This window comes from Bactrocera tryoni, chromosome 2 (genome assembly GCF_016617805.1).
Source record: "Bactrocera tryoni isolate S06 chromosome 2, CSIRO_BtryS06_freeze2, whole genome shotgun sequence".
NCBI lineage: Eukaryota > Metazoa > Arthropoda > Insecta > Diptera > Tephritidae > Bactrocera > Bactrocera tryoni.
In genome coordinates this window covers 45,525,096-45,548,743 of record NC_052500.1, presented here as the reverse complement: position 1 = coordinate 45,548,743, position 23,648 = coordinate 45,525,096, and the positions used below count along the sequence as shown (strand labels likewise).

Sequence of the window (23,648 nt, the reverse complement as noted above, 5' to 3'; positions counted from 1 at the left end):
AAATACATTTTAACGAAAGCTCAGTGAGTTATCGTTTGTAAAATTATAACCCATAGAGAAATGCTCAGGAAGAAAATAAACACTAGCTTAAGAGAAAACCGTGCTAACTTACGGAGAAGTTTACAAGATCTATTAGAAAACGGAGCCGAGATTAGAAAGTCGCAGCAATTGTTTAGTAATGATACTTCAACTGGAACAATTCAAAATCAGATTAAACAAGTAAGGAAGGGCTAAGTTCGGGTGTCACCGAACATTTTATACTCTCGCATGATAAAGTGATAATCGAGATTTATGTATACGTCATTTACATATTTTTCAAATACCGTATTTTTGTAAAGTTTTATTCCGCTATCATCATTGGTTCCTAATGTATGTACTCGTATTATACAGAAAAGGCATCAGATGGAATTCAAAATATTGTTCTATTGGAAGAAGGCGTGGTTGTGAACCGATTTCACCTATATTTTGTACATGTCATCAGGGTGTTAAGAAAACATTATATACCGAATTTCATTGAAATCGGTGAAGTAGTTCCTGAGATATGGTTTTTGGTCCATAAGTGGGCGAGGCCACGCCCATTTTCAATTTTTAATAAAGCCTGGGTTCAGCTTCCTTCTGCAATTTCTTCCGCAAAATTTAGTGTTTCTGACGTTTTTTGTTAGTCGGTTAACGCACTTTTAGTGATTTTCAACATAACCTTTGTATGGGAGGTGGGCGTGGTTATTATCCGATTTCTTCCATTTTTGAACTGTATATGGAAATTCCTGAAGAAAACGACTCTGTAGAGTTTGGTTGACATAGCTATAGTAGTTTCCGAGATATGAACAAAAAACTTAGTAGGGGCGGGGCCACGCCCACTTTTCCAAAAAAATTACGTCCAAATATGCCCCTTCCTTATGCGATCCTTTGTGCCAAATTTTACTTTAATATCTTTATTTATGGCTTAGTTATGACACTTTATAGGTTTTCGGTTTCCGCCATTTTGTGGGCGTGGCAGTGGGCCGATTTTGCCCATCTTCGAACTTAACCTTCTTATGGAGCCAAGAAATACGTCATCAAGATATCTCAATTTTTACTCAAGTTACAGCTTGCACGGACGGACGGACAGACGGACGGACAGACGGACGGACGGACAGACAGACATCCGGATTTAAACTCTACTCGTCACCCTGATCACTTTGGTATATATAACCCTATATCTGACTCTTTTAGTTTTAGGACTTACAAACAACCGTTATGTGAACAAAACTATAATACTCTCCTTAGCAACTTTGTTGCGAGAGTATAAAAATAGATGGTACCCAGCTTGGAGTCCCTAACCGAAAATCATCCAAACCCAATTTTTTAGGACAATTCTGCACCTTGTCATCGCGTTCGCTCGGTAAGTTACACAATTAAAATTTTTCACTCCCCGTCATTAATTTTGACATTTGAGTTTGGAATATTAAAGAAAAATTTGGTTATTACTTCATTAGATTGGCCAGGAAACAGTCCGGATCTCAATCCAATGTATACTTAAAATAATAGAGAACGTATGGGTCCTAATGGGCGCTAAAATATGCAAAAATAAACCCAAAACAATGGTTAAATTTAGCCAAACAAGAGAAGTGTGATTCCATGCAGTAACCGCCGACTATTTTTTGCCAAAAAGAGTACGAAGTGTCACAAACGCCAAAGGTGGCATCATAACTTATGACAGAAATATCAAACGATTTTTTTGTTAGAAAATTAATTTAAAATTTTAATTATGTAGTTTGAAATAAAGTATTGCTAAAAAATCATAATATAAAAAGTTCACTGTTTTTGAAGGAACTCAATTCAATTATTTTGCATATATGTACATATTATATTCGTGAAATGTCATCCTTAATGTCTTTATACAAACATTATTAAAAGAAATTGCAACAAGTTTTAAATTTAAGGTATTTTTTGAAGTTTCAACGGACAGTTTGCACTTTAAACATTAAAATAACAAAATAGTTTGAGTGCGGCCTTATTTGTTTCATTGGGTGTATCTTTTGCTGAATTCTGTTGCCTAAAGGTCATCATCACCACCATACTATATTAAAAGTATCCTTAGTAATTTTTGACGAATCGATTGAGCAACTATAAGGAAAGAAAATATTTAATAATAAATCTTCGTACATAGATATTATTTTGTATTTTTATAATGAGAAGAAGGAGAATAAAGGGAGCCTGCTCTAATCTCTTTCCGATATAAGGTTTGAAAACATTTACCTACTGGGGAGCAAATTAATACTTGTTATTAGTTTTTCATCTATATTGGCATTTAATGGCTAGTGTATAAATATTTACGTACATACATACATAGGAACGAGTATGGGCAACTAAATGAACATTAGAGATATTTTAGCTTAAATGCAGTTTGCCACTAAATCAGACAAATATACATTGAAATCCATATACATAGTGGATACCACAACTGTGTATCTACATACAAACATCCTACTTGTATGTATATTCGAATATACGATTATTTCAATTAAATTTTGTGGTACTGATATTTATGCGCCAATCATTTTGTGGCATACAACAAAATCAGATTTTCCAACAGACAATATCACAAGTTATACGCATTTATATGCGCATACACATACATATACTTAGATTACTACATGTACATACATATCTAAATGGAGTCATTTGGCAATATGTCGTGACACTTTATTTTGGCCCACAAGCTTCACATGTACAATATACCATACATATGCGGTTATGCATAAAACTTTATCTTACCGCATTGAACTAGTAAGGAAATATGCTAACTTACAACTAGAATTCCGTAGTTGAAATAGAACCAATGAGAAAGGCACCAGCCTTATACCGATTATTATAAGGAAATTTAGTATAGGATTTTTAATTCGATGACTGCCATTTTAAGGCTGCAAAATTAAATCTTGCAATATTTTAATTTATTATATTAAGCGAATGACCATTATTTGAAATACAGCAACTGACATCTCGTAGAACATCAGCACATTATTGTAAGCAATCGGACAGTCTGCTTACAAATTGGTATTGTGGTTCATATAACTAATTAACGAGGTTCTAACTACATATCGTCACCTAAAATGCAAAATAACGTATGATCAAAAAATTCGAAATTGAGTGTGTCATGAATTACGATTCACTACTTCAAATTACATATACATACTCGTATATAAGTACATATGTCCAACATTTTAAGGTTCTGCTATCAGATATAAACCAGTTTTAACCAATATTTAAATTTTTTTCACTCTTGTTCCATTTTATTGCGTGTTTCATTCATGCCACTGTAAATTTCCGAAAACGTTTCTTTGCATTTCAGGTGACGATATGTACATAGTTAATTTGCCTAGCGGGAAGTGATTGCACCTTGTATGTAATCATGTATATATAAATATATGCACATGCATAAGTAAATGGATATACATACACTCATGGCCACATTATATTGCAACTGCCCCAACTGGTTCTGTTGCTGTCGCTTCCACATGGAGACATTTGCGGCAGACACATGTGCATTTCGGCTGAAAGATAAAAACCGCTTGATACAACCGAAGCCGCCAGCAACCAAATCAGCAAAAGCAATAAAGTGGTGACAATAGAAGGAATAAGTCAGAGACATACATATGTATGTAAATACAACATACCAAAAAACATTAGAAAGATGACAATCGAAAATATGTATGTACATAGGTACGCATTCACAAACATTAGATTAGATTAGATTTATTTATGAGGAATGCACCGCGACCTTTGGTCTATTGTGCCCTCTCCTAAATCACATGGACTCACTTAGCCCCAGCACATCGATGAATTCCAATATTCTACTGGGTGCTAATGAGTCGATGCAATCCCTGTCCGGAAACATGGATCGGAGGGCCTTAATCCTGCGTCTGCAATTAGTGCAAGAAGTTAGGCCCATGTTATATAAATGCCTATTTAACTTGCAGTGGCCAGTATAAAATGCGACCAAGAGCCTAAGCTTATTCCTGGGGAGGTTGATTACAACTTTGAACCTGCTCATGTTTTACCCTCCCATTAGCGACCTGGCATGCCGCATGCCGTGAGTTCGTTGCCAATACTTCTTTCTGCCCACTCCCTCTTCTTTGCGAAGTAGCTCCTTTTTGGTATGGGGACCCACCCCTGTAAAGGGGTCAGGACCTACCATTTTGGTGGAGGCTGCGGAGCGAGCGAGCTCGTCTTCCAGTTCGTTACCGGCTATTCCTTTGTGCCCTGGCACCCAAATTAGGTGCACCTGGTTTCTTTCCGCAAGCCTGTTCAGCCTTTCTCTGCACTCCTGCACTAGCAGCGACCTGATCTCGTAGGAGGAGATCGCTTTTAGTGCTGCTTGACTATCGCTAAGTGTGGCTATCCGCTCATTGCGATAGTTGCGATGGAGGTTTATCTCTATGCACCGACTTATGGCAAAGACTTCCGCCTGGAAAATGCTCGGAAACTCCCCCATAGGTATGGAGAGCTTGGTGCGTGGACCCGCGATCCCCGCACCAATTCTTTCCGACATTTTTGAGCCGTCGGTGTACCACCTCAAAGTGCTGTTCCTCAGCAGCAGTTCAAGGGTGGAGTTGTTCCACTCATCCTTGCTTCCGAGGGTGACCTTAAACTTCTTAGTGAAGTTAACCGTTTTGGTAGTGCTGTCCTTCGGAAACATACATGTATGCTTATACATATGTACGTTATATTCATATGTATGATAATGTTTACGAGGTTTTGACAAGGCGACTCCCTGTCGTGCGACTTATTCAATCTACTGCTGGAGAAAATAATTCGAGCAAATGAGTCTGATAGTGAACGAGAGTAAGACGAAATATCTCCTGTCATCAAACAAACATTCGTCGCGCTCGCGACTTTGGTCCCACATCACTGTTGACAATCATAAATTTGAATTCGTAGATAATTTCATCTATCTTGGAACCAACAACGCCAGCCTCGAAATCCAACGCAGAATAACTCTTACCAAGAGGTGTTACTTCGGACTGAGTAGTCAATTGAAATCCTCTCTCGATGAACAAAGACCAAACTCTATAAGTCACTCATTATTCCCGTCTTACTACATACATATGTATGTATATGGTGCAGAGGCATGGACGATGACTACATATAATAAGTCGACGTTACGAGTTTTCGACAGGAAAGTTTGGGGAAAGATTTATGGTCCTTTGCGCATTGGCAACGATGAATATCGCATTCGATGGAACTATAAGCTGTATAAGTTATACCACGACATTGACATAGTTCAGCGAGTTAAAAGACATCGGCTACGCTGGCCAATTGTAGATCCCAAATGTAGCCAGATCCTTTTCAACATAATCTTTTCAACGGAGTGGACGTCTTCCTCTTATTCTGCTTCCCCCGACGGGTACTGCGTCGAATTTGGATGACATGGCCTCCAAGTGTAGCCAGATCCTTTTCAACATAATCTTTTGAACGGAGTGGACGTCTTCCTCTTATTCTGCTTCCCCCGACGGGTACTGCGTCGAATTTGGATGACATGGCCTCCAAATTCGACGCAGTACCCGTCGGGGGAAGCAGAATAAGAGGAAGACGTCCACTCCGTTGAAAAGATTATGTTGAAAAGGATCTGGCTACACTTGGGATCTACAATTGGCGCCAAACAACGGGAAGAAAACGATTGGTGCGAAGATGAAGATTTTTATTTTCTCAAATTATGTAAGGACTATTTAGTTTAAGACAGAGGAATAGTTATTACGAAAATATTTAGATATGTAAAATACTTATACCTACATATACGTATATTATATGGGATCTAACGTAATACTGTTATGTACATACTACTTTTTGCTAATACTCGAATACTTTTTGTTTTTGTATAATTCGCTATACTTTAATTTGATGAATTTTTTTAAAATGACATACCATAATTTTAAATAAATATTTAAGATCCTTTTTTAGTAAAGAGTAGCCGGTCAGTTTTATCAGTTCATCTTTAAATGCACTTTGTTCAAAACTGAATATTTCAAATTGAATACTGTTGTAACTCAAGGATATTTCATCCTAACACTTTGATTTTTATACTCAGAACAGGGTACATATGTACTATAAGTATATTAAATTTGCGACAAAATTAACTCGTAGAAGGAAACGCCGCAGACCTTATAAAATATACATTGCGAAAAAAAATACCCAGAAATTGTAAATAAAACGGAAAATATTTAATTATTAATCAATATTTATTTTGTCGCCTTCAAAGTAATCCCCACTAGATGTAGTACATTTAAGCCAAGGATTTTTCAGTCTGCTAAACGCTTTTAATAAGCACTTTTTTGGTATGGCCTTCAGCGAATTTTGTTTTATCTCTTCGATCGACTTCTCCATGGAAAAGTAATTTCAGTTTGAGGAACATGAAAAAATCACACGGACCTAATACGGTGAATACGGTGGTTGATCGATGGTGTTTTTGGCTTTAAACTCAGTCAAAATCGTACTATTTTTGAAAAAAATTCAGCTTTATCGGGACGAGTCGAGCAAGAACGCGTTGCATAACCCAAATAATTCGAACGGACTCGCGATAGATATCAAGCTCTTTTAGCATCTCTCTAACACTTGCCTGAAGAAATTGGATGATAACCCCGCCCACTACTCTTATAATGGCAATGTTAAAAAGTACTAAAATCGCGATAAAACAATAACTGAATACGAGAACATAGAGGCATTAAATTTTACCCTCGAGAAGGTAATATAGGAGCCGGGGGACTACAACCTCGCCCACTTTGCATATAGCACAATTTAAAATTCCATTTAATTTTTTCACGTTCCAGTATATAAATCAAGAAGTAATTTATATAACGAAATAAAATTTTGCACGAATAGTGTCTTTGAAGTATGCTACCTTATGACCAAAAATTGTCCAAATCGAACAAAAACTGTTCGAGCCTATAGGTACCGAATATGTGAAACTATCTTGACTTTTGACCGAAAATATCGGCCATAATATGAACGTGTGTCAAAAATGGATTGAATCGGATCAATACTTTCTGGTGAATATGGGAGATATTCCTAATATAAAGATGTTTGAACCTCCGCGTGACTTTGTACCCCATACATTTGTATATTGGCCAACATGTGAGAAAGGTCGTGTTTTACAGAACCATAATGTAACTTTCGTCTAAAATCATATAAGTATGTACATACTTATGTATGTACATAAGTATCTATGTAACTAATATCACGATTTTCGAACATCCGGCTGACCTTACACCATATACCATAAATTATTGTGGTGTTGCCAAAAATAGATAAAATAAAAAAAGCTGACAAAACCGACACCATGGGATTAAATATACTGAGTCATCATGTAATATGAAAAGGTATACAGAGCAAGCGCTAGGGTTTGGAACTTATGGCGTTGCATTCGGTGGTGATTTCCCCATGTCAAAATTGTGTCACAACATCACAAACAAACAATTAAACCTAATTAAACAGTGGCATAAATTTAAAATATCAGCAAACACTGGTCACCTTCTCTGCCATTGACAGTTTGACAGGTAGGACAGAGATAACCCTAAATCAAAATACACACATGTATATGTATGTACATATGTATGTATACAAATGAAAATGTAGTGTGTAAAAAACAAACATTTATAACTAAGCTATTGCTAATATATGGCGCTGCGCCTTATCACCTTTTTGCTTGACAAAGACAAACAGCGCCAGCTCACACGCATTTTATGAAAATTGCAGTTTCTTAGATATCACTTGTGGTTGTATAAGAATCCAGTCAACTATTTACTGCGTATTCTCGGTATTTGGTGCATTACTGCGCCGCGGCTCATGTTTGTGGTAGCAGTTGTTGCTTATTATTGTTGCTACATTTATTTACATAGTGTTTTGTTTGCGCTTTGGTTTTGCCTCGGAAACTTGACACCCGCTTTGTTTACATTTGCAACTTTATCAGTGCATGTCGACATACATATGTTATTGGTAATTTATTATTTACATAAAATTCCACATACATACATATCTACGTATGTACATACATCCATATGGTACGTATATGGTACGTACATACATATGTTTGCATGCACTTCAGAATTATAAATATTATCGAATATCGACTCTCTTGCCGGCAGTCGACCTCGCCTCAGCGGAATCACTTTGCTTACTTTAATTTAGGTTAAATCACAAATGATTTCTTTATTGCTTGAAATATAAACATATAAATATATTTGAACACGAATAATTTACAATAATAAACGCATATTAGGGTATGCCAGAGATTTCCAAAATCAATTTTGGGGGTATTATTATTTAAATGACGGTTATTAAATTACCTTTAAAATAAAATATTTTTTTCCCCATTCAAAATTAAGTATGTACATATGTATGTATTACCCACATTTAAATTAGAATCTAAATATATCGATTTATGTACATACATATATGTATAAGTTAAGAATGATCTTCAAATTACAGTAATGGACACCATTTCAATGAATGTAGTATAAGGTTTATACCAGTAGGTTTTATCACAAATGTATGACAGCAAATGAAAATTAGAACACCTTTCCAGTTATAGTATTACTATTATTATAATATATCGATATATAGTACATATATTAAATTCATAACTAAAATGAAAATGAGAATGTGTCACTTCAAAATAATCCAAAAATGTAAATGGTATATAATTATAATTTAATAAACTTTTTACTCATTAAATATATTTTTCAGTGCTTTTGAGCGTTAAAACAACTTCGGCTGCACCTACTTATACATATATAATACCCTTTACAAATGCCTTACAATAACTTGATTTTGATCAGTCACAAATAATAAGCCTTTTAGCGAGAAAAGAGCATGTGCAAAACCGTTAGACAGACGAACATAGCTAAATCGACTCAGCGCATTATGCTGTTCAATTATTAATATGTATATGTATATACATACATACATGCATACATACATACATATATACTATAGTACTTATATTTTATAAGGTATCCAACGTTTCCTTTAAGGAATAGGAAAATAAGGAAAAATAATGGCAAACTTGATATTTTAAAGTACAAAGTATTTCGTTTTATTAGTTTCGACACATATTAATATGATCACATCCTTACTTATAAGCAAATGTACGTACATACATATGTATGTATGTACATTTACATCAGTGAAGCGCTTTACCTAGCCCGCGGGCGGCCGACTTTATTGCTCTCTCACAGATTCGCTCACACGTATTAGTCAAGCGCTCTCTATACATTGTGGAAAATTAATGTGCATTTGAAAATCACTTGATCAACGACTGTTGACTGCTACGCATATAATTTGTATGTGCGCGCTGATTAACAATTTTACTATAAAAACATGAAAATATTGATTTTTAGTTTTTTGATACAGCCGTTTAGGTGAAAACTTCAACATAAATTCAATATTTAAATTTTTTTTAATTTTAATTTCTTTTTGACACGTGAATTGTCTTTATTTTTGTAATTGATAAAAAATTAATAAGGAATTTCATTAATTTCACAATTTTGCAAAAGTTGTCGAATCACTTTCAAATTTTTTTTATATTAATTAATACTAAAGTTTTGTATTTTTTTTGGTGTAGCAGCAAGCTCTCTCATACTCCAACACAAGTACACAGTTTGGTAGTGTGCGTTTGGGCATCACTGATTTTCATACATATGTGTAAATAAATATGTAATCAATATATAACTGTTACATCGAAATGCAGCTAATTTAGGGTTCGCCCTGGCGCTACCACAAGCCGCAACATGACTAAAAGTGCCCATACACGAGCACACAAGTGCGTTCGATCGGTATGTGTGCGCTTGCGGTTTATCGTGTATGGGCTTGTTCGCGTACCGATCCGTGTTCGCGAAAATGTTTGATTTTTTACGATCGGTGCGCGAACATCTGTATCGTGTATGGCGTTGTTTGCGCACAAAATCTCATTTCTCTCGTGTCGCCGAACAGTGAAGATCGCGGACAATGGCTGCTTTCGAGGCTTCAAAAATCGATTGTTTTGAGGATTTTTTTGGGAGCGAAAGAAATAATTGATTCAAGCCAAATTTCTAGGTTTTATAGTTATATATTTGAACATCTTTCACAAATTTTTTGGATACGAAATCTTTGATATTCTGCCTTTGGGAAGCAATTGCCCGATGCATCTCGAAAGTGCATTTTTCGGACGACGGGCAGGATGCAGGTCGCAATTTCTATTGGAAACAAAAAATTCAAAGAGATTCATATTTTTTACGAATTTATCTTCTAGTTGAACTAAGAAAATTCCAAAAAAAAAGTTTAAAATTTAATTTTTTTTTAAAAATTGAATAAATAGTGGCTTTTGACCAAAAAAATTTTACTTTATGCTGTTTAAAAGTATGTTAAAACTTGACTTTTCTTAAAATTTTTTTAGTTTAAATAGAAGTTAATGTTATGCTAATGATAATAAACTTTGCCCTAATTCCATACGACGTTTAGTTTTTTTTCTATCCTGCCTGGCGGGCATTAAGAATAATCGTAAAAATGAAAAGCCGAGAAATCACGCTTCAAAGTTTTCGCTTTTTGCCGAAGCGCTCATACATACATATGTATATCTGCTAGACGCTCGGTCACTTCTCTTCTAGCTTCGTTAATATTTTGAATTCCCATCTATAACTTTGGGACATATTCTTAGCAGGCTCCCCTCTTAATAAAGATTTCGTATCAGAATTTATTGATCTTATAAAAAATGAATTGGCTGTTTGGCAAATGAAAAGTGATAAATATAAAAATAAAATTGAGAAAAATAAAAGTTGGAATAACTTATTAACGAAATACAGAGAAATAGATAAAAGTGCTACATTAGAAATAAATTCGAAGAAATGTTCCGCTTCCCTGTCGCACATGTTAACTCTGTGAAGAACGAACGCAAAATGGATTTGTGTGTCGTGTATGGGCAAACGAATTCATACCGATCGAACGCACTTGTGTGCTCGTGTATGGGCACTTTAACAGACCAAAAAAGGAGACGTGCTTACATACATATGTATGTACGTATGCATATCTGCATGTATGTACATGCATACATACGTATGGTAGCTTGCCTTTATATATGTATGTACGTACTTGCTTTTGTAAATTAATGTGATGTGTTGACTACATTTTGACATGCTTACAATCGCAGATGTCGTACTTTATTAAAGTAGTCACTCTTTTCAATTTCAATTTCATAGTTTCGAAATATGCAAGGAGACTTCTATACATACTAATACGAGTACAAACACGTGCACACACATCAACTATCAACATCAACCTGCAGTCATATCCTTTCAGAGAATTTCATTAGCATATGTGTATATACTTATGTATAGTATATACCTTTGTGTATGTACATACTTATGTATGTACATACATACAATATTGTAAGAATAAATTCATATGTTCATATACATATTAATATACAATTACACATGCATAGTTTAGTTACCTGATTGTTTTCCTTATATTATAGCACTTTTAACACCCTCGCCCATACACATTCACATATGTACATACTATGTACATCTGTTGCACATCGATCAATCATTCAACCGGTCGTCTGTCCGTCGCCCGGCCAATTGCCTGGTTAGTTCTTCTATAGATCTGTCATATTTATATTTATGACATGTCACAGCTCAACCTTCTTCAACCCGCATTGCCGTTGCATCCATCAGCTGCGCAAATTATCACGATTTATTTTAACCGCACCATTAAACGGCGGTCATTGGTCGCTTAATGCTTCACGCCAGTCGAGTACATTTGCAACAAACTTACACACTCCTACGTCTATACATATGAATGTGTGTGAGACAACAATAGCATAATAAAAACAAGTAAGAAAGGGCTAAGTTCGGATGTAAACGAACATTTTATACTCTTGCAACTAGCAAGAACTAAAGTCCGGGAAATTTCTTCAGGTGGTGGCAAAATTTTATCAATTTTATATACTACTAAAAAGCCTTAAATTAATAAAATGCTCCCTGGGTTTCATTACCTCACATAACATCCCCATGGAGTAAAGGCAGACGTAAGTACTATATATCCGAAAGGACTGTTTGGAGTTATATAGTGAATAGGTCAAGCATTCACCCGATTTTATCTATTTTGGGCTAAAAACCGTACGCCTTTTTTGGCATTCACACATACTTTTATCAGGATAGAATTCTCTCCGAATTTCTGTTATAATCATCACATTTTGACCGATATTTTCGGTAAAAACTCTATTTGCACTGGGTTCACATATTCGGTATCTAAGGGGTTGAACAGTTTTGTTTCAATTTGGAAAGGTTTTGGCCACCAAAGGCACTGTTAGTGCAATGTTTTATCTCTTAATATTGATTGTTTATTGATTATTATACTGGAATGTGAAAGGATTACATGTCGGGAAATTAAAATTGTGATACATATATGTGTATGTGATTCAACCTAAAAGTGAGCGGCGCCACCCCCATCGTCCAATTTCGAGACCGGCTCCTATACGCCCTTTTATGTCATTCTGAATGTAAAATTTAGTGTCTCTGACGCACTTAGTTATTAATTTATAACACTTTTAGCAATTGTTTTCACAGTATAGTAAGAAAGGTTGAAAAGATTTCTGCTGTGCAAATTTAGGCGATATAGCTTTATTACATCGGAAAATATATGCATTATACTTTAAATTTGAGTTCTGTATCTTAATTTACGGGTTAGTTATGGTACTTAATACGCTTTCAATTAATAGCTTTTTGTGGGCGTGCCAATGGTCCATTACGCTCATCTACGAACTCATTCTTACTTCTTTTCCAAGGAACATGTGTACAAAGTTGCATCAAGATAAGTAAGATCAGTATGTTGAGCTGAGTCGGTTTAGCCATGCCCGTCCGTCCGTCCGTCTGTATATATACGAACTAGACCCTCAGTTTTTAAGATATCCTTTTGAAATTTTGCAAACGTCATTTTCTCTTCAAGAAGCTGCTCATTTGTCGGAATGGCCGATATCGGACCACTATAACATATAGCTGCCATATAAACTGAACGATCGGAATCAAGTTCTTGTATGGAAAACTTTCACATTTGACAATGTATCTTCACCAAATTTGGTATAGATTATTTTCTAAGGCAACAATGTATACTCCGAAAAAATTGTTCAGATCAGATTACTATAGCATATATGTAGCTTCCATACAAACTGAACACATAGTTACTAAAAGAAATGCACCTGTGAAGGGTATATTAGCTTCGGTGCAGCCGAAGTTAACGTTTTTTCTTGTTTTTATTTAAGTTACAGCTTGGTCGGTCACACGGTTGGACGGACGGGCAGACAGTCACACTGATTTCATAGTTTTAGGTGGCACAAACAACCGTTAGGTGAAAAAAATTATTATACTCTGTAGAAACATGTTGCAATAGTGTAATAAACGTTTACATGGCCTGAACAGACTACAACGCCACTTTTGTGGCCGCACGACTCCACTTTATTTCCTTGCACCTATATACATATATGTATGTGTGGATGCAATTACACCTTCCGTCATAACTACAAATACGTGTGCATATGTTGCAGCATACCAACACACATACGAGTTCAAAGTAGATATGTGTGTACATTCCGTTGCTATGATGAATGCCAGCCACTCTGCTCAAAGGAATAATTTATATTGAATTAAATTAAAATGTTTGTATGGACGCGTAATCGCTCATTTGTAAATGATGTGCCCACACATCACGGAGTTATACAAATATGTACATATGTACATACATACTACATGCGTGGACAGCAGGCTTATTTAAGCACTTGCTTTCGAAGGCATGTGGAATGCATTTAAGGCCATTTGTAACAATAAATTACACTGACCTAGGTTTAAAGCATGAGCTGGACTTTTGTACACCCATTTTACCATATTTGTAATTGAATTCGTCTTCATTTTGATTAGCAAAATAACTATGAAAGTATAGAAGATTTCCAACTACATAGAAAACATACAGGAAATTATTTTTTTAATCCAGAAAAGCAACTCTTGTAATTAGATGTTATAAGTCAAGTGAGGAACTTGAGCTATACTATTTATTACTATTGGAAAATGAAAAACTTTGATTCTGCTTGTGGATTATTTTTATTTGGTCTTTTAAATTTTTTTACATCAAGTCGAGAATATGATATCATATACATAAATGGCCGCCGCCACAGTTGATTGTCATTTGAGCCATTTTCCATCACTTTGGCCAGAACTTCCGGCGATAGGTCCTCACATTCTTGATGGATATTGTCTTTAAGAGCTGCAAGAGTCTGAGGCTTGTTGACATAAACCCGCGTCTTCAACAAGCCCCACAAAAATATGTCTGAAGCGGCCAAATCAGGCGATCTTGCTGCCCAATGCAAGATTAGGCGCCCGGGAAATGCATCCTTCAGCATATCGGTTTTGGCACGCAGTGTAGCGTACCATTGTTTATTTACGTGTATTTCGTATGTGTTTACTACACAAATGTCAAAACAGAACTGACATTAGAGGTCAATTGCAAAATTTATAGCCTCTTCTGATCATCTTCTGACTTTTGCTAAAACAAAATAATGTACTACGACTTTACAGAACTTATAATTATCTACAAAAGTTGCCCCAACAGCATATTCCTAACTGTAGTTACGCCCAAATAAAAGTTCTTTTCTTAAAAAATAATTATTATTATGGCGCCTTTGTGAAAGCTCTTTATCAGCTGTTCAAAAATGAGTAAAAGTAAAGAAGAAATTCGCTATATTTTGAAATTTTTGTATAAAAAAGGGAAGAATGCTACGCAAGCCACCAATGAAATTTGTGAAGTTTACGGAGACGATGCTGTATCAGTTCGTGTAGTACAACAATGGTTCTCCCGCCTCCGTTCTGGAAATTTCGAAATTTTGAAATTTCAATTTACACTGATGAAAGTTTTACACTAGCGGAAAAATAGCAGAAAGTGGTCGACCAAAATGGTACATTATTGTCTATTTATTTATTAGTATAAATATAAAAAAATAAGTTGAAGTTTGATTAGAAATACGAAAAGACTTTTTCGACTTCCCAATACGCGATGTAGGCGTCAATTATTGCCCCAACTGTCGACGCTGCTCCCCACTAAATTTCTAGTGTTATTTTCGGATATTTTGACCCACTAAGTGCATAAGGCAGTTTTTAAGCACTCTTTTAATGAAATTCGAAGGTTTTGAATACGGATTTCCAATAAGTTCCAGGTATGTTGAATAGGATAATGTCTGGTGATTGCAGGGCAACTGGAGATATTTTTAATTCCTTAACAACCCTTCACGTACAAGATACAATGTGTATTTTGGATCGTTATCCTATTGGAAATTGATTTTGCTGCTTTAACAACCGATTTAAACACACATAAAATTTAAATTGTTTTGTTAAAATGTTCAGATACATGTTATCCATTATCCATTAAAAAATAAATCCCCAAACAGTAAGGAATGTGTTGAATAGTGCTGGTTTTCATAGACGAATCGCACGTCGTAAGCCATATACAGTGGACCAATAAAGTTTACATACACCTAGTTCTATTAAATAACAAGTTTATTTTTTTTTTTTAATTAATAAATTTTGTGTTTTTTCTATCCATTTCAAGATATGTATATTTAACATTAAATATAGCATATCAAAAATTAATGCTTAAGCTTAAAATGCGCCTAATGCATATCAAAAAAGTTTACATACACCAATGATTATTTATGTGTATGTATATAGTAATTCAAAAGTAATTACAATAGTTTTAGCGGTTTTTGGCCTACATTTTGTTGAAATTATTGTCCCTAGATATCGACGCATGCTCCCCACTCGATTTCTAGTATTGTTTCCGGATATTTTGACCCACTAAGTCGATGATCCAGTTTCTTGGCCCTATTTTGAAGAAATTCGATGTTGTGAAATACGGTTTTCCAACAAGTTCCAGATATTTTGAATAGGAGTAATGTCTAGAAATTGCGGGACTGCGTTATTTTTATTTCCATTTATATGTATGTATATATAGAAATTTTCAATTTATCTATGTCTATGGGATTTGCGTTATTTTTATTTCCATTTATATGTATGTATATTTAGAAATTTTCAATTTATCTATGTCTGTTTGTATACGCGCGAACTAGTCTCCCAGTTTTTGAGACATTGATCTCAAATTTTGCACACTTTCGTTTTGATTATTACATAGGGTGTTTTTTTTAGATGTGTAGGTTTCGATAAGGCAACATTTTGGAGTTATTCTATTTGACAGCTTTTACTTGATTTATACCAATTTGGTTTGGCATTTCATTATGAACCTACTTACTCCGGAACAACGTTTGCAAATCGTGCAAATTTATTATTAAAAAAATTATTCGGCGCGAGCGGCGTATTGCGCATTGCGTACATTTTTCGTCATAATCGCGACGATAATTCGAGCAACCATGGATAGGTTTCGAACCAAGTTTACGTTACTGAATAATGCGCATCCTCAGAGAAGGTGTACAGTGCGTACCAAAGAACTGTGCTGAGTCCAGCCGTCATCGCGTGTAACAATTGGAGTTGTACCCATGCACTTTATAGAAGATTTTCTTACAAAATTCAACTCGTGAAAGAACGCGTAACACATTCGGTGAATGGCCCCAAAACGCGATGGTTACCAATCCCTATTTTCTCAAGATTGTGCGATTTATCACCGTTGGACTATTTTTTGTGAGACGATTGACGCCTGGGAAGAGAACATTCAGCGCGTTATTGCTGACATAAGGCCCAATTGCATATCGCCTGCCGCGGCGGTTACTAGCCCGAAATAATTTTTAAACATAATGTCAAACGGTTGCCTTTATAATAAAGCTAAATTCTTGGTTATAACATAAATTATGTGCGTTTTATTTCTTCTCAAAAACCACTTGTCTAAAAAAAACACAAAGATTTTGAGTGATATATGTAAGTATATCCCCAAGTTATTTACATCATTATTTCTTTGCACTTCTTCCTTTAGAACCGCAGTATTTACATGCATTAAATATTTTTCATAACGAATACGTTTGGCGCACACTCACCTATTAATCGCATCACCTCGTGCAGATTGAGGTAAACATTGAGGTGACAATGCACCAGCGCACCGCAGAACATAAATAATCCAAACGTAAAGGTCAAATTAGTTGAAAATGACATTTTTCTTTTAACTACTTTTTAATTGGGCACTTCAAACTGCTTTGTACGTCACTTGATGATTATATTTACAAATAACTGTTTATTTGTTGCTACACATATACATACATACACATATAATGCCACAAACACGCATACAAAAGCGGGTACTTTATTATTATTATTTTCCTTTCTATAGCACGATTATTACCGCTTTAAATTCACTTTTATGTTTATTTACCACTATTTTGGAACTTGAAACGCTTTTGAAATTTTAACATTTTATTTCTATATTATACATATTTATTTTGGGGATAGTGTTTGTGCCAGAAATGCGTGCACGGCCAACCAATTTCAAACTGTGCACTTTCATAGATACAAAGAATTTTTTATTTATTTTAGTTCACTCAAAATGTGGAGCTGCTCCCTCTGCACTTTTAAAAGTGCGCTGAATATGTGCCTATCAGCTCGATGAGATTGGTTGTACGTATGTTGAAATTTCGCACGTTCGTTTACACACGCAGCATCACCGGAATATAGAATTTTTCCGCACAAACACTAAGATATGTTCACCCTGACGATTTTCCAGGAACTGTCAACTGGGTAAACAAACAAATCGCATTAGACCGACATGCAACGATAGAACGCACGCAGCGCAGGCGACCACAGTGCTCTGCCAGTTAGTTATTGCAGTAACAACAAGCGGAATAAGTGGCAGAAGAAATCGGCAGAAGTGTCCGCTGTCATGGCGTTTACAATGGCACCGTCTTTGTGGATTCCATTTGCATATTTTTGCGTCATCTATTGGTGGAAAAAAGTGTTAAGTCCACACAATCTGTAACAAATTGAGGTCCAATTAGGGGAAGTAGCAATTGACTATATAACAGTTATACACCATTGTCTGGAAGATCGTAAAAAAATTTACGACCTAAGAAAAGAGTTTAATAGCGGGATTCTGTAACCAGTCTCTAGTCTCTATTTGAGACATTTTGAGGTAAAGTCTCAATTTGTGACTAGTTACTATTCACTAAACAGTCTCTAGAGTTAGTCTCAAAATATTGCCTCAAATTTGAGACCTGATAGCTAGCAGCTCACAAAACTAAAAAAAACTCTTGTCTGTCATTTTGAATGTACTGAATAGAGATCATCATAGATATTAATCGATTGTCGTTTTTTTATATTTTGAAAGCAATTCAAACACGAAAATGTTAAAAATAAATCAATTTTACATAAACTTCGTAAACATTATGAAACAAAGTGAACATATATTTTTATTTTTATTGATAATTATGTTTTTTGACTAAGTTATAGAAAATTTAATATTTGTTATCGACATATTTATTTTCATTCAAGTGTAAAAACATCTCTGAATAATGAAATGTAATAAATTTTGTGGCTGGCACTTACAGAATAGCAAATACGTCTCAAGTCTCAAAAATTGTCTCTAACTTAAAATCTCAAATTTAGTGACTTGAGACTGTATCACAGTACAGAATCGCACGGTAAATAGAGGAAGCAGAGAACGTATATCATAGACAGAGGACGTTTACCAAAGAGAAGGTTTACGTTTTAGATATCGTAACTTTTCGCAGGGGTACTCGGCAGAGATGAGGGAGTTTCACCACAAACAAATTTTAAGCGTGTTTCACCATAGTTTTGCAGCAGGGGACTCGAAAATAGCAGAATTGAGCATTTTCGGAGTTAAATGAGAAATACAGTGGACTCGCGATAATATGAACTAATTAAAAACAGGACTGTTAATTTTTGCGAGATTGTTCATATTTACAAAAGGTGCAAAAACGAAAAAATGTAGTATTAAATTAAATTTTTTTTATTTTAAACTTCAAAATAAACTTGTCTTATTAATTTTTTTCGTTACATAAGTAAAACAATGTTGCATGTAAACAGAACAGTTTAGATATAATTTCATATTATACATATTTTAATTTTATACAAAGTTGAAGCTCATTTTGGAAAAAAATCGGTAATCCTCTTTTGCTGTTTCTTTTGTTCAATCATCTTAAAAACTGCTTTTTCCCTTAGGTTCTTTAATACATAGTCGTCTTCGACGGATATTTCCTGTATTTTATTTTCATTGAATTCAATAGCATCCTCGTTCCATTCTCTAACGTCGCAAGCAGTGATTCCAATCTGCAGTGAATATAAATATGTAGTAATTACAACTTTATTGAGTTTACGTTTCTGATAAAACAAACCTCAGGTCTCAAGTTTTGTAAAAGATTGGCTGCGCTCTCCTCCAAGTCCCCCAAATTCATATTCAAGTTCCTTCGAAGGATATTCAAAAGAAATTCAACTTCAGGATCTTCTTGATTTTCAAGCATACTCAAAACATTGTTCCAGCATTTTGATAGCACAGCCTCATCCACTTTATTCCATGCAGATTCAAGGGTAATAATAGCGTCCTTAAGTGAAATTTGCTTCATAGACTCTAGCAAGTCACATCCTGTTGCAGCAACGGAGGCCAAAAGACTGTTTCTGTAATAAAATTTTGTAATCCTGATTGCATTTTGGTGAATGAACGATGTAACCAATCTTTGAAGATAGCGGCAGTCATCCAAGCGGACTTTGAATGTCTATAATGAACAGGGCAGTCAAACCCCTTAAAACAACGGTAGTTTCTGGCCTTGTCTATCACAGGGAGCTCGAGTTGATGAGATCCTTCCGCATTTGAACAGCACAAGAATGTTATTCTTTGCTTTTCCATCTTTGCTCCTGGGGCTGTTTTTTCTAATGATGATACATACGTCTTTTGTGGTAAAAGTTTCCAAAATAAACCGGATTTGTCGGCGTTGTAAACTTGCTCCCGACTTAAACCAATATCTTCCATTTTCGTCTTTAGAGCTTTTTTGAATGGATCGACCAACTGGGGCTGTGAAGATAGTTTTTCCCCAGAAACTTGGAGCAACCGAACGCCATAGCTCTTTTTGAAATTTTGGAGCCATCCATCACTGGCATTGAAGTCAAGGCAATTTTCTTTAATTGTACAATGAAGCACCTTCGCCTTTTCTTTTATCATCAGTCCGCTCACCGGGAGTTTTTTGTCCCTCATATGCAAAAACCATCTATACAACAATTTTTCCAATTTTGGATACTCTGATGGACGCATAGTTTTCCTTTTTCCAGGACCCATAAATGTATCGTTAACACATTTAAGGATAGCGTTTTAATTTTTCTTTATTCTACATACTGTAAACTTTGCCACTCCATATTTAGTTGCTAAATTTGCAACACTTGCACCTTTTCGTAAGCATTCCAAAATATCGGATTTGTCTCTTAAAGTCTGCTTTTTTGTGTGCATGTTTCAAAATTATTTACATTTGATTATTTCTTAAGAAAATAAAGAGGCACTTATGCTTGCGTGCAATCACCAACCAAAAACACTTAAAAATTCTTACAGACGACTGACGTAGACAAAATCAAACCCTGTAATGAGCACCTGTAAGCATTTTCGAGCGATGGGTAAATACATAGTATGTATGTACATGCATATTGAATGCGAATAACTAGGGAATTCCCCAAATTACAAAGCGCTTTAAATTCGTTATTGACAACAATATTGTTCATATTTTAGAGCTTTTGTCCAAAGTTCACATTTTAGAGTAGTCAATGGTAGCCAAAAAGTGTTCATATTTTGGGGGGTTCATAATTTAGGGTGTTCATATTATCGCGAGTCCACTGTAAGTATAATGCTAATTTCAATATAAAGAAATGTACGCCTACAGATTTGTTTATTTTCTATGTGCAACCGACTCGGCATATGATTTATAGATTATCGGTATATGTTTGGTATCAAAGCATATACTCAGTTTATAAATATGTATGTACATATGTATGTATATTAAAATTTACCTACATACATATGTATTTCATGATGATTTCATAAAATCATTAAAAAATATATAATAGAGTAAATTTTGTATTATTACCAAAATAATTAATACAAGTTTAAGGTAATTAGTTTTAAATGTATCCATTTACATTAAAAGTTTTGATATCATCTTAAAGCATAGTCTTGAATAAATTTCCTAAAAAACTTCGTAATTGTCTCAAAGTAGATGGAATAAGGAAGTGTTTAATGCACTCAATTTTTTTTGGGTCTGTTTTAATAATTCCTTGGGCAATCATATATCCTAAAAGCTCGACTTCGGTTTCATAAAATTTTGATTTTTCTAAAGATATTTTCATATTGGCATCAAGTGTTTTGACTATTACCTTTAAGTGTTCTCTATGTTCTTCTATATTATTTGAATAGATTATTATGTCATCGATATATACATGACAAAACTTTCCTACATAATTGCGTAATATATTATCCATCGCGCTTTGAAATATGCTAGGGGCATTCCTTAATCCGAAAGGTAGTCTTAAATATTCATATTTGCCATTGTTGACACTAAAAGCTGTTTTTTCTATATCCTTTTCCTGCATTGTAATTTGATGGAAACCTGACTTTAAATCTAGAGTAGAGAAGTATTTTGCTGTTCCTAAGTTTGCTAATATAACATTTATGTCTGGGATAGGGTATTTATCGGGAACTGTATTTTCATTAATTTTCTTGTAATCTATAACTAGCCTAAGTTTTGGTGTACCATTTTCATTTATTCCTTTCTTTGGTACAACCCATATTGGTGAATTATAGGGCCTTTTACTTGGACGTATTATACCATTATCTAATAGATTCTTTATTTCATTGTTCACAAAAGTATTAACGGACAAGGGGTATGGGTACTGTTTATTCCACATGGGAGTTTCAACAATTGTGCGTATTTCAGCTTTAACGTCCGTTCTAAAGGGTAAATTTGTATTTATATTTGAATGAATTTTTTCGATTTCATTCTTTGTTTCTGTTTTCAAATATTCAAGATTTCCATTTTTTAAATTATTATAAGCGGTATTATTCTACGCTGGCTTTCTAGGATCTTTTTGTCCCAGAGTAGTACTTAAATTACATAATTGCTGGCATAATTCATCAGCGGACGCCATAGAAGCATTTGAGCTTCCCAAGGTAGTATTAAAATTTCCATTATTATTTTCAATATAAATTTTTTCCGTTTTGTTATTATATTTTAATATTTCATTCTTTAAATCTATTACAACTCCCTCTTTTTTCAAAATATTAAGCCCTATTAGCATATCTGCTTCTAAATTTTCTATTACGTAAAATCTCTGTATCGTATTGAAGATATTTACATCACTATAATCTTCAATAGTGGTGAATCCGTTAATTGTTTTTACTCTTTTAATTATATCTAATTTATCTCTATATAAAAAAGTGTTTGGTTTGCAATAGCAACAAGTGGCTCCTGTGTCAATTAGGACTTTTAGTTTTCTTCCTGTTACTCCGCAGTACCTATAAATGTATGGGAGTCCTGTCTTCAGCCTAAAAAAGCTTTTTCTTGAATATTATTTATGCGTTGAATTTTAGATGGAGGTTGTGGTGTTCTTTTATGTTCTTCAAAATTCCGTTTGGCGTATGTTTGTTCGTGTTGAGTTTGTTTGTGGATACTGGAATCCACGTCCATTAGTTCAGGTTGGTTTCTTTGGTATCCTTGATTAAATCTTTGTACGTATTGTTGGGTATTTTTGTTCTGGAATCCTTGGTTATCTCTTTGTGCATATTGTTGGTTATTTTTGTTTACTTGAGGGAATCTTAAATTGTTCTGGAACTGGTTATTTGTGAAGTTTAGAGGAGATGTTCGAGGATTATGAACTTGCAATTTTGCTGGGTTCGGCTGAGCCTGACTCCTACTGAATTGGAAAGCAAAATTTGCTCTCATATTGTTTGAATTTAATTCTAGAGCTTTAGCTAAAGCATTTGGTATATCAGATGGGGCTAACGAGAACAAAATGTTTGATAGGGAACCGTTAAGTCCTGAAATGAATATTCTCAAGGCATTTTTCCTGTGTTGGTCATTAAGTTGATCTACTAGTCCCTTATTTGAACCATGTGACATTATCGTCTTATTAATTATCAAAGTCAATTTTTTATTGACTTCGTTATAATAATCAATAATAGACAAGTTTCCTTGTCAAAGAATGCTTATCTCTTGTTCAAGGATATGGATTGATCGCTTATCGGCATAGGCGAAATCCAAGCGACTTATGATCGCGTCAAAATTGAGGACCGTTCCGTGATTTGTAAGAACGTCATTTGCGTAATGTATTATTTTGTTTCTTAATATCGTTAGTGCGGCAAAGAATCTTTTGCTACCAGGGTTATACAAAGACATTGAGTTATGGGCGGCCTCTCGCCAACTAACGTATGCTTCAGGTCTTCCTGCAAACTCCGGTAAGGATTTTATTACCTCTAATGTCTAATGTCAATAGTCTGTACTGTGTATTCTGTTATATTATCTCTCGTCGTTAATTGAGTTATTTGATTTTTCAAAAGTTCTATCTCATTCTGTAACGAAATTGTATTCCTTTTTATTAATTCTGAAATAATAATAATAATAAACTGTGAGCATTCCTGTGGTATTGCTTGCTACACTCATTTTG

General features: G+C 34.7%; 2 protein-coding genes across 2 annotated transcripts in view; both read right to left on the bottom strand.

Moving 5' to 3' along the window:
- Positions 1-17,772, bottom strand: part of LOC120768253 (tyrosine-protein kinase Drl) — a 120,027-nt gene extending 102,255 nt beyond the window's left edge. Inside the window, exon 1 of the mRNA XM_040094847.1 lies at positions 17,039-17,772. Coding sequence (XP_039950781.1) covers positions 17,039-17,153 — 115 coding nt within the window. The 5' untranslated portion in view covers positions 17,154-17,772. The remainder of the gene's footprint in view (positions 1-17,038) is intronic.
- Positions 17,773-19,048: 1,276 nt separating this feature from the next.
- On the bottom strand, positions 19,049-20,616 carry LOC120769078. Its single transcript, XM_040095937.1, has 2 exons — positions 19,346-20,616; positions 19,049-19,280 (listed from the first exon to the last, which is right to left on the bottom strand). Exons 1-2 carry the CDS (start codon positions 19,571-19,573, stop codon positions 19,095-19,097), a joined length of 414 nt encoding a protein of 137 aa, XP_039951871.1. The 5' UTR covers positions 19,574-20,616; the 3' UTR covers positions 19,049-19,094.
- Positions 20,617-23,648: the final 3,032 nt, after the last annotated feature.

Bases quoted from the DNA above. Each gene is read 5' to 3' on its own strand.
- LOC120769078 (XM_040095937.1), bottom strand. From the start codon at position 19,573: ATGAAGCAAATTTCACTTAAGGACGCTATTATTACCCTTGAATCTGCA. The intron at 19,281-19,345 runs GTTTGTTTTATC...TATTCACTGCAG, and splicing joins TACAAAACTTGAGACCTGAG to ATTGGAATCACTGCTTGCGA.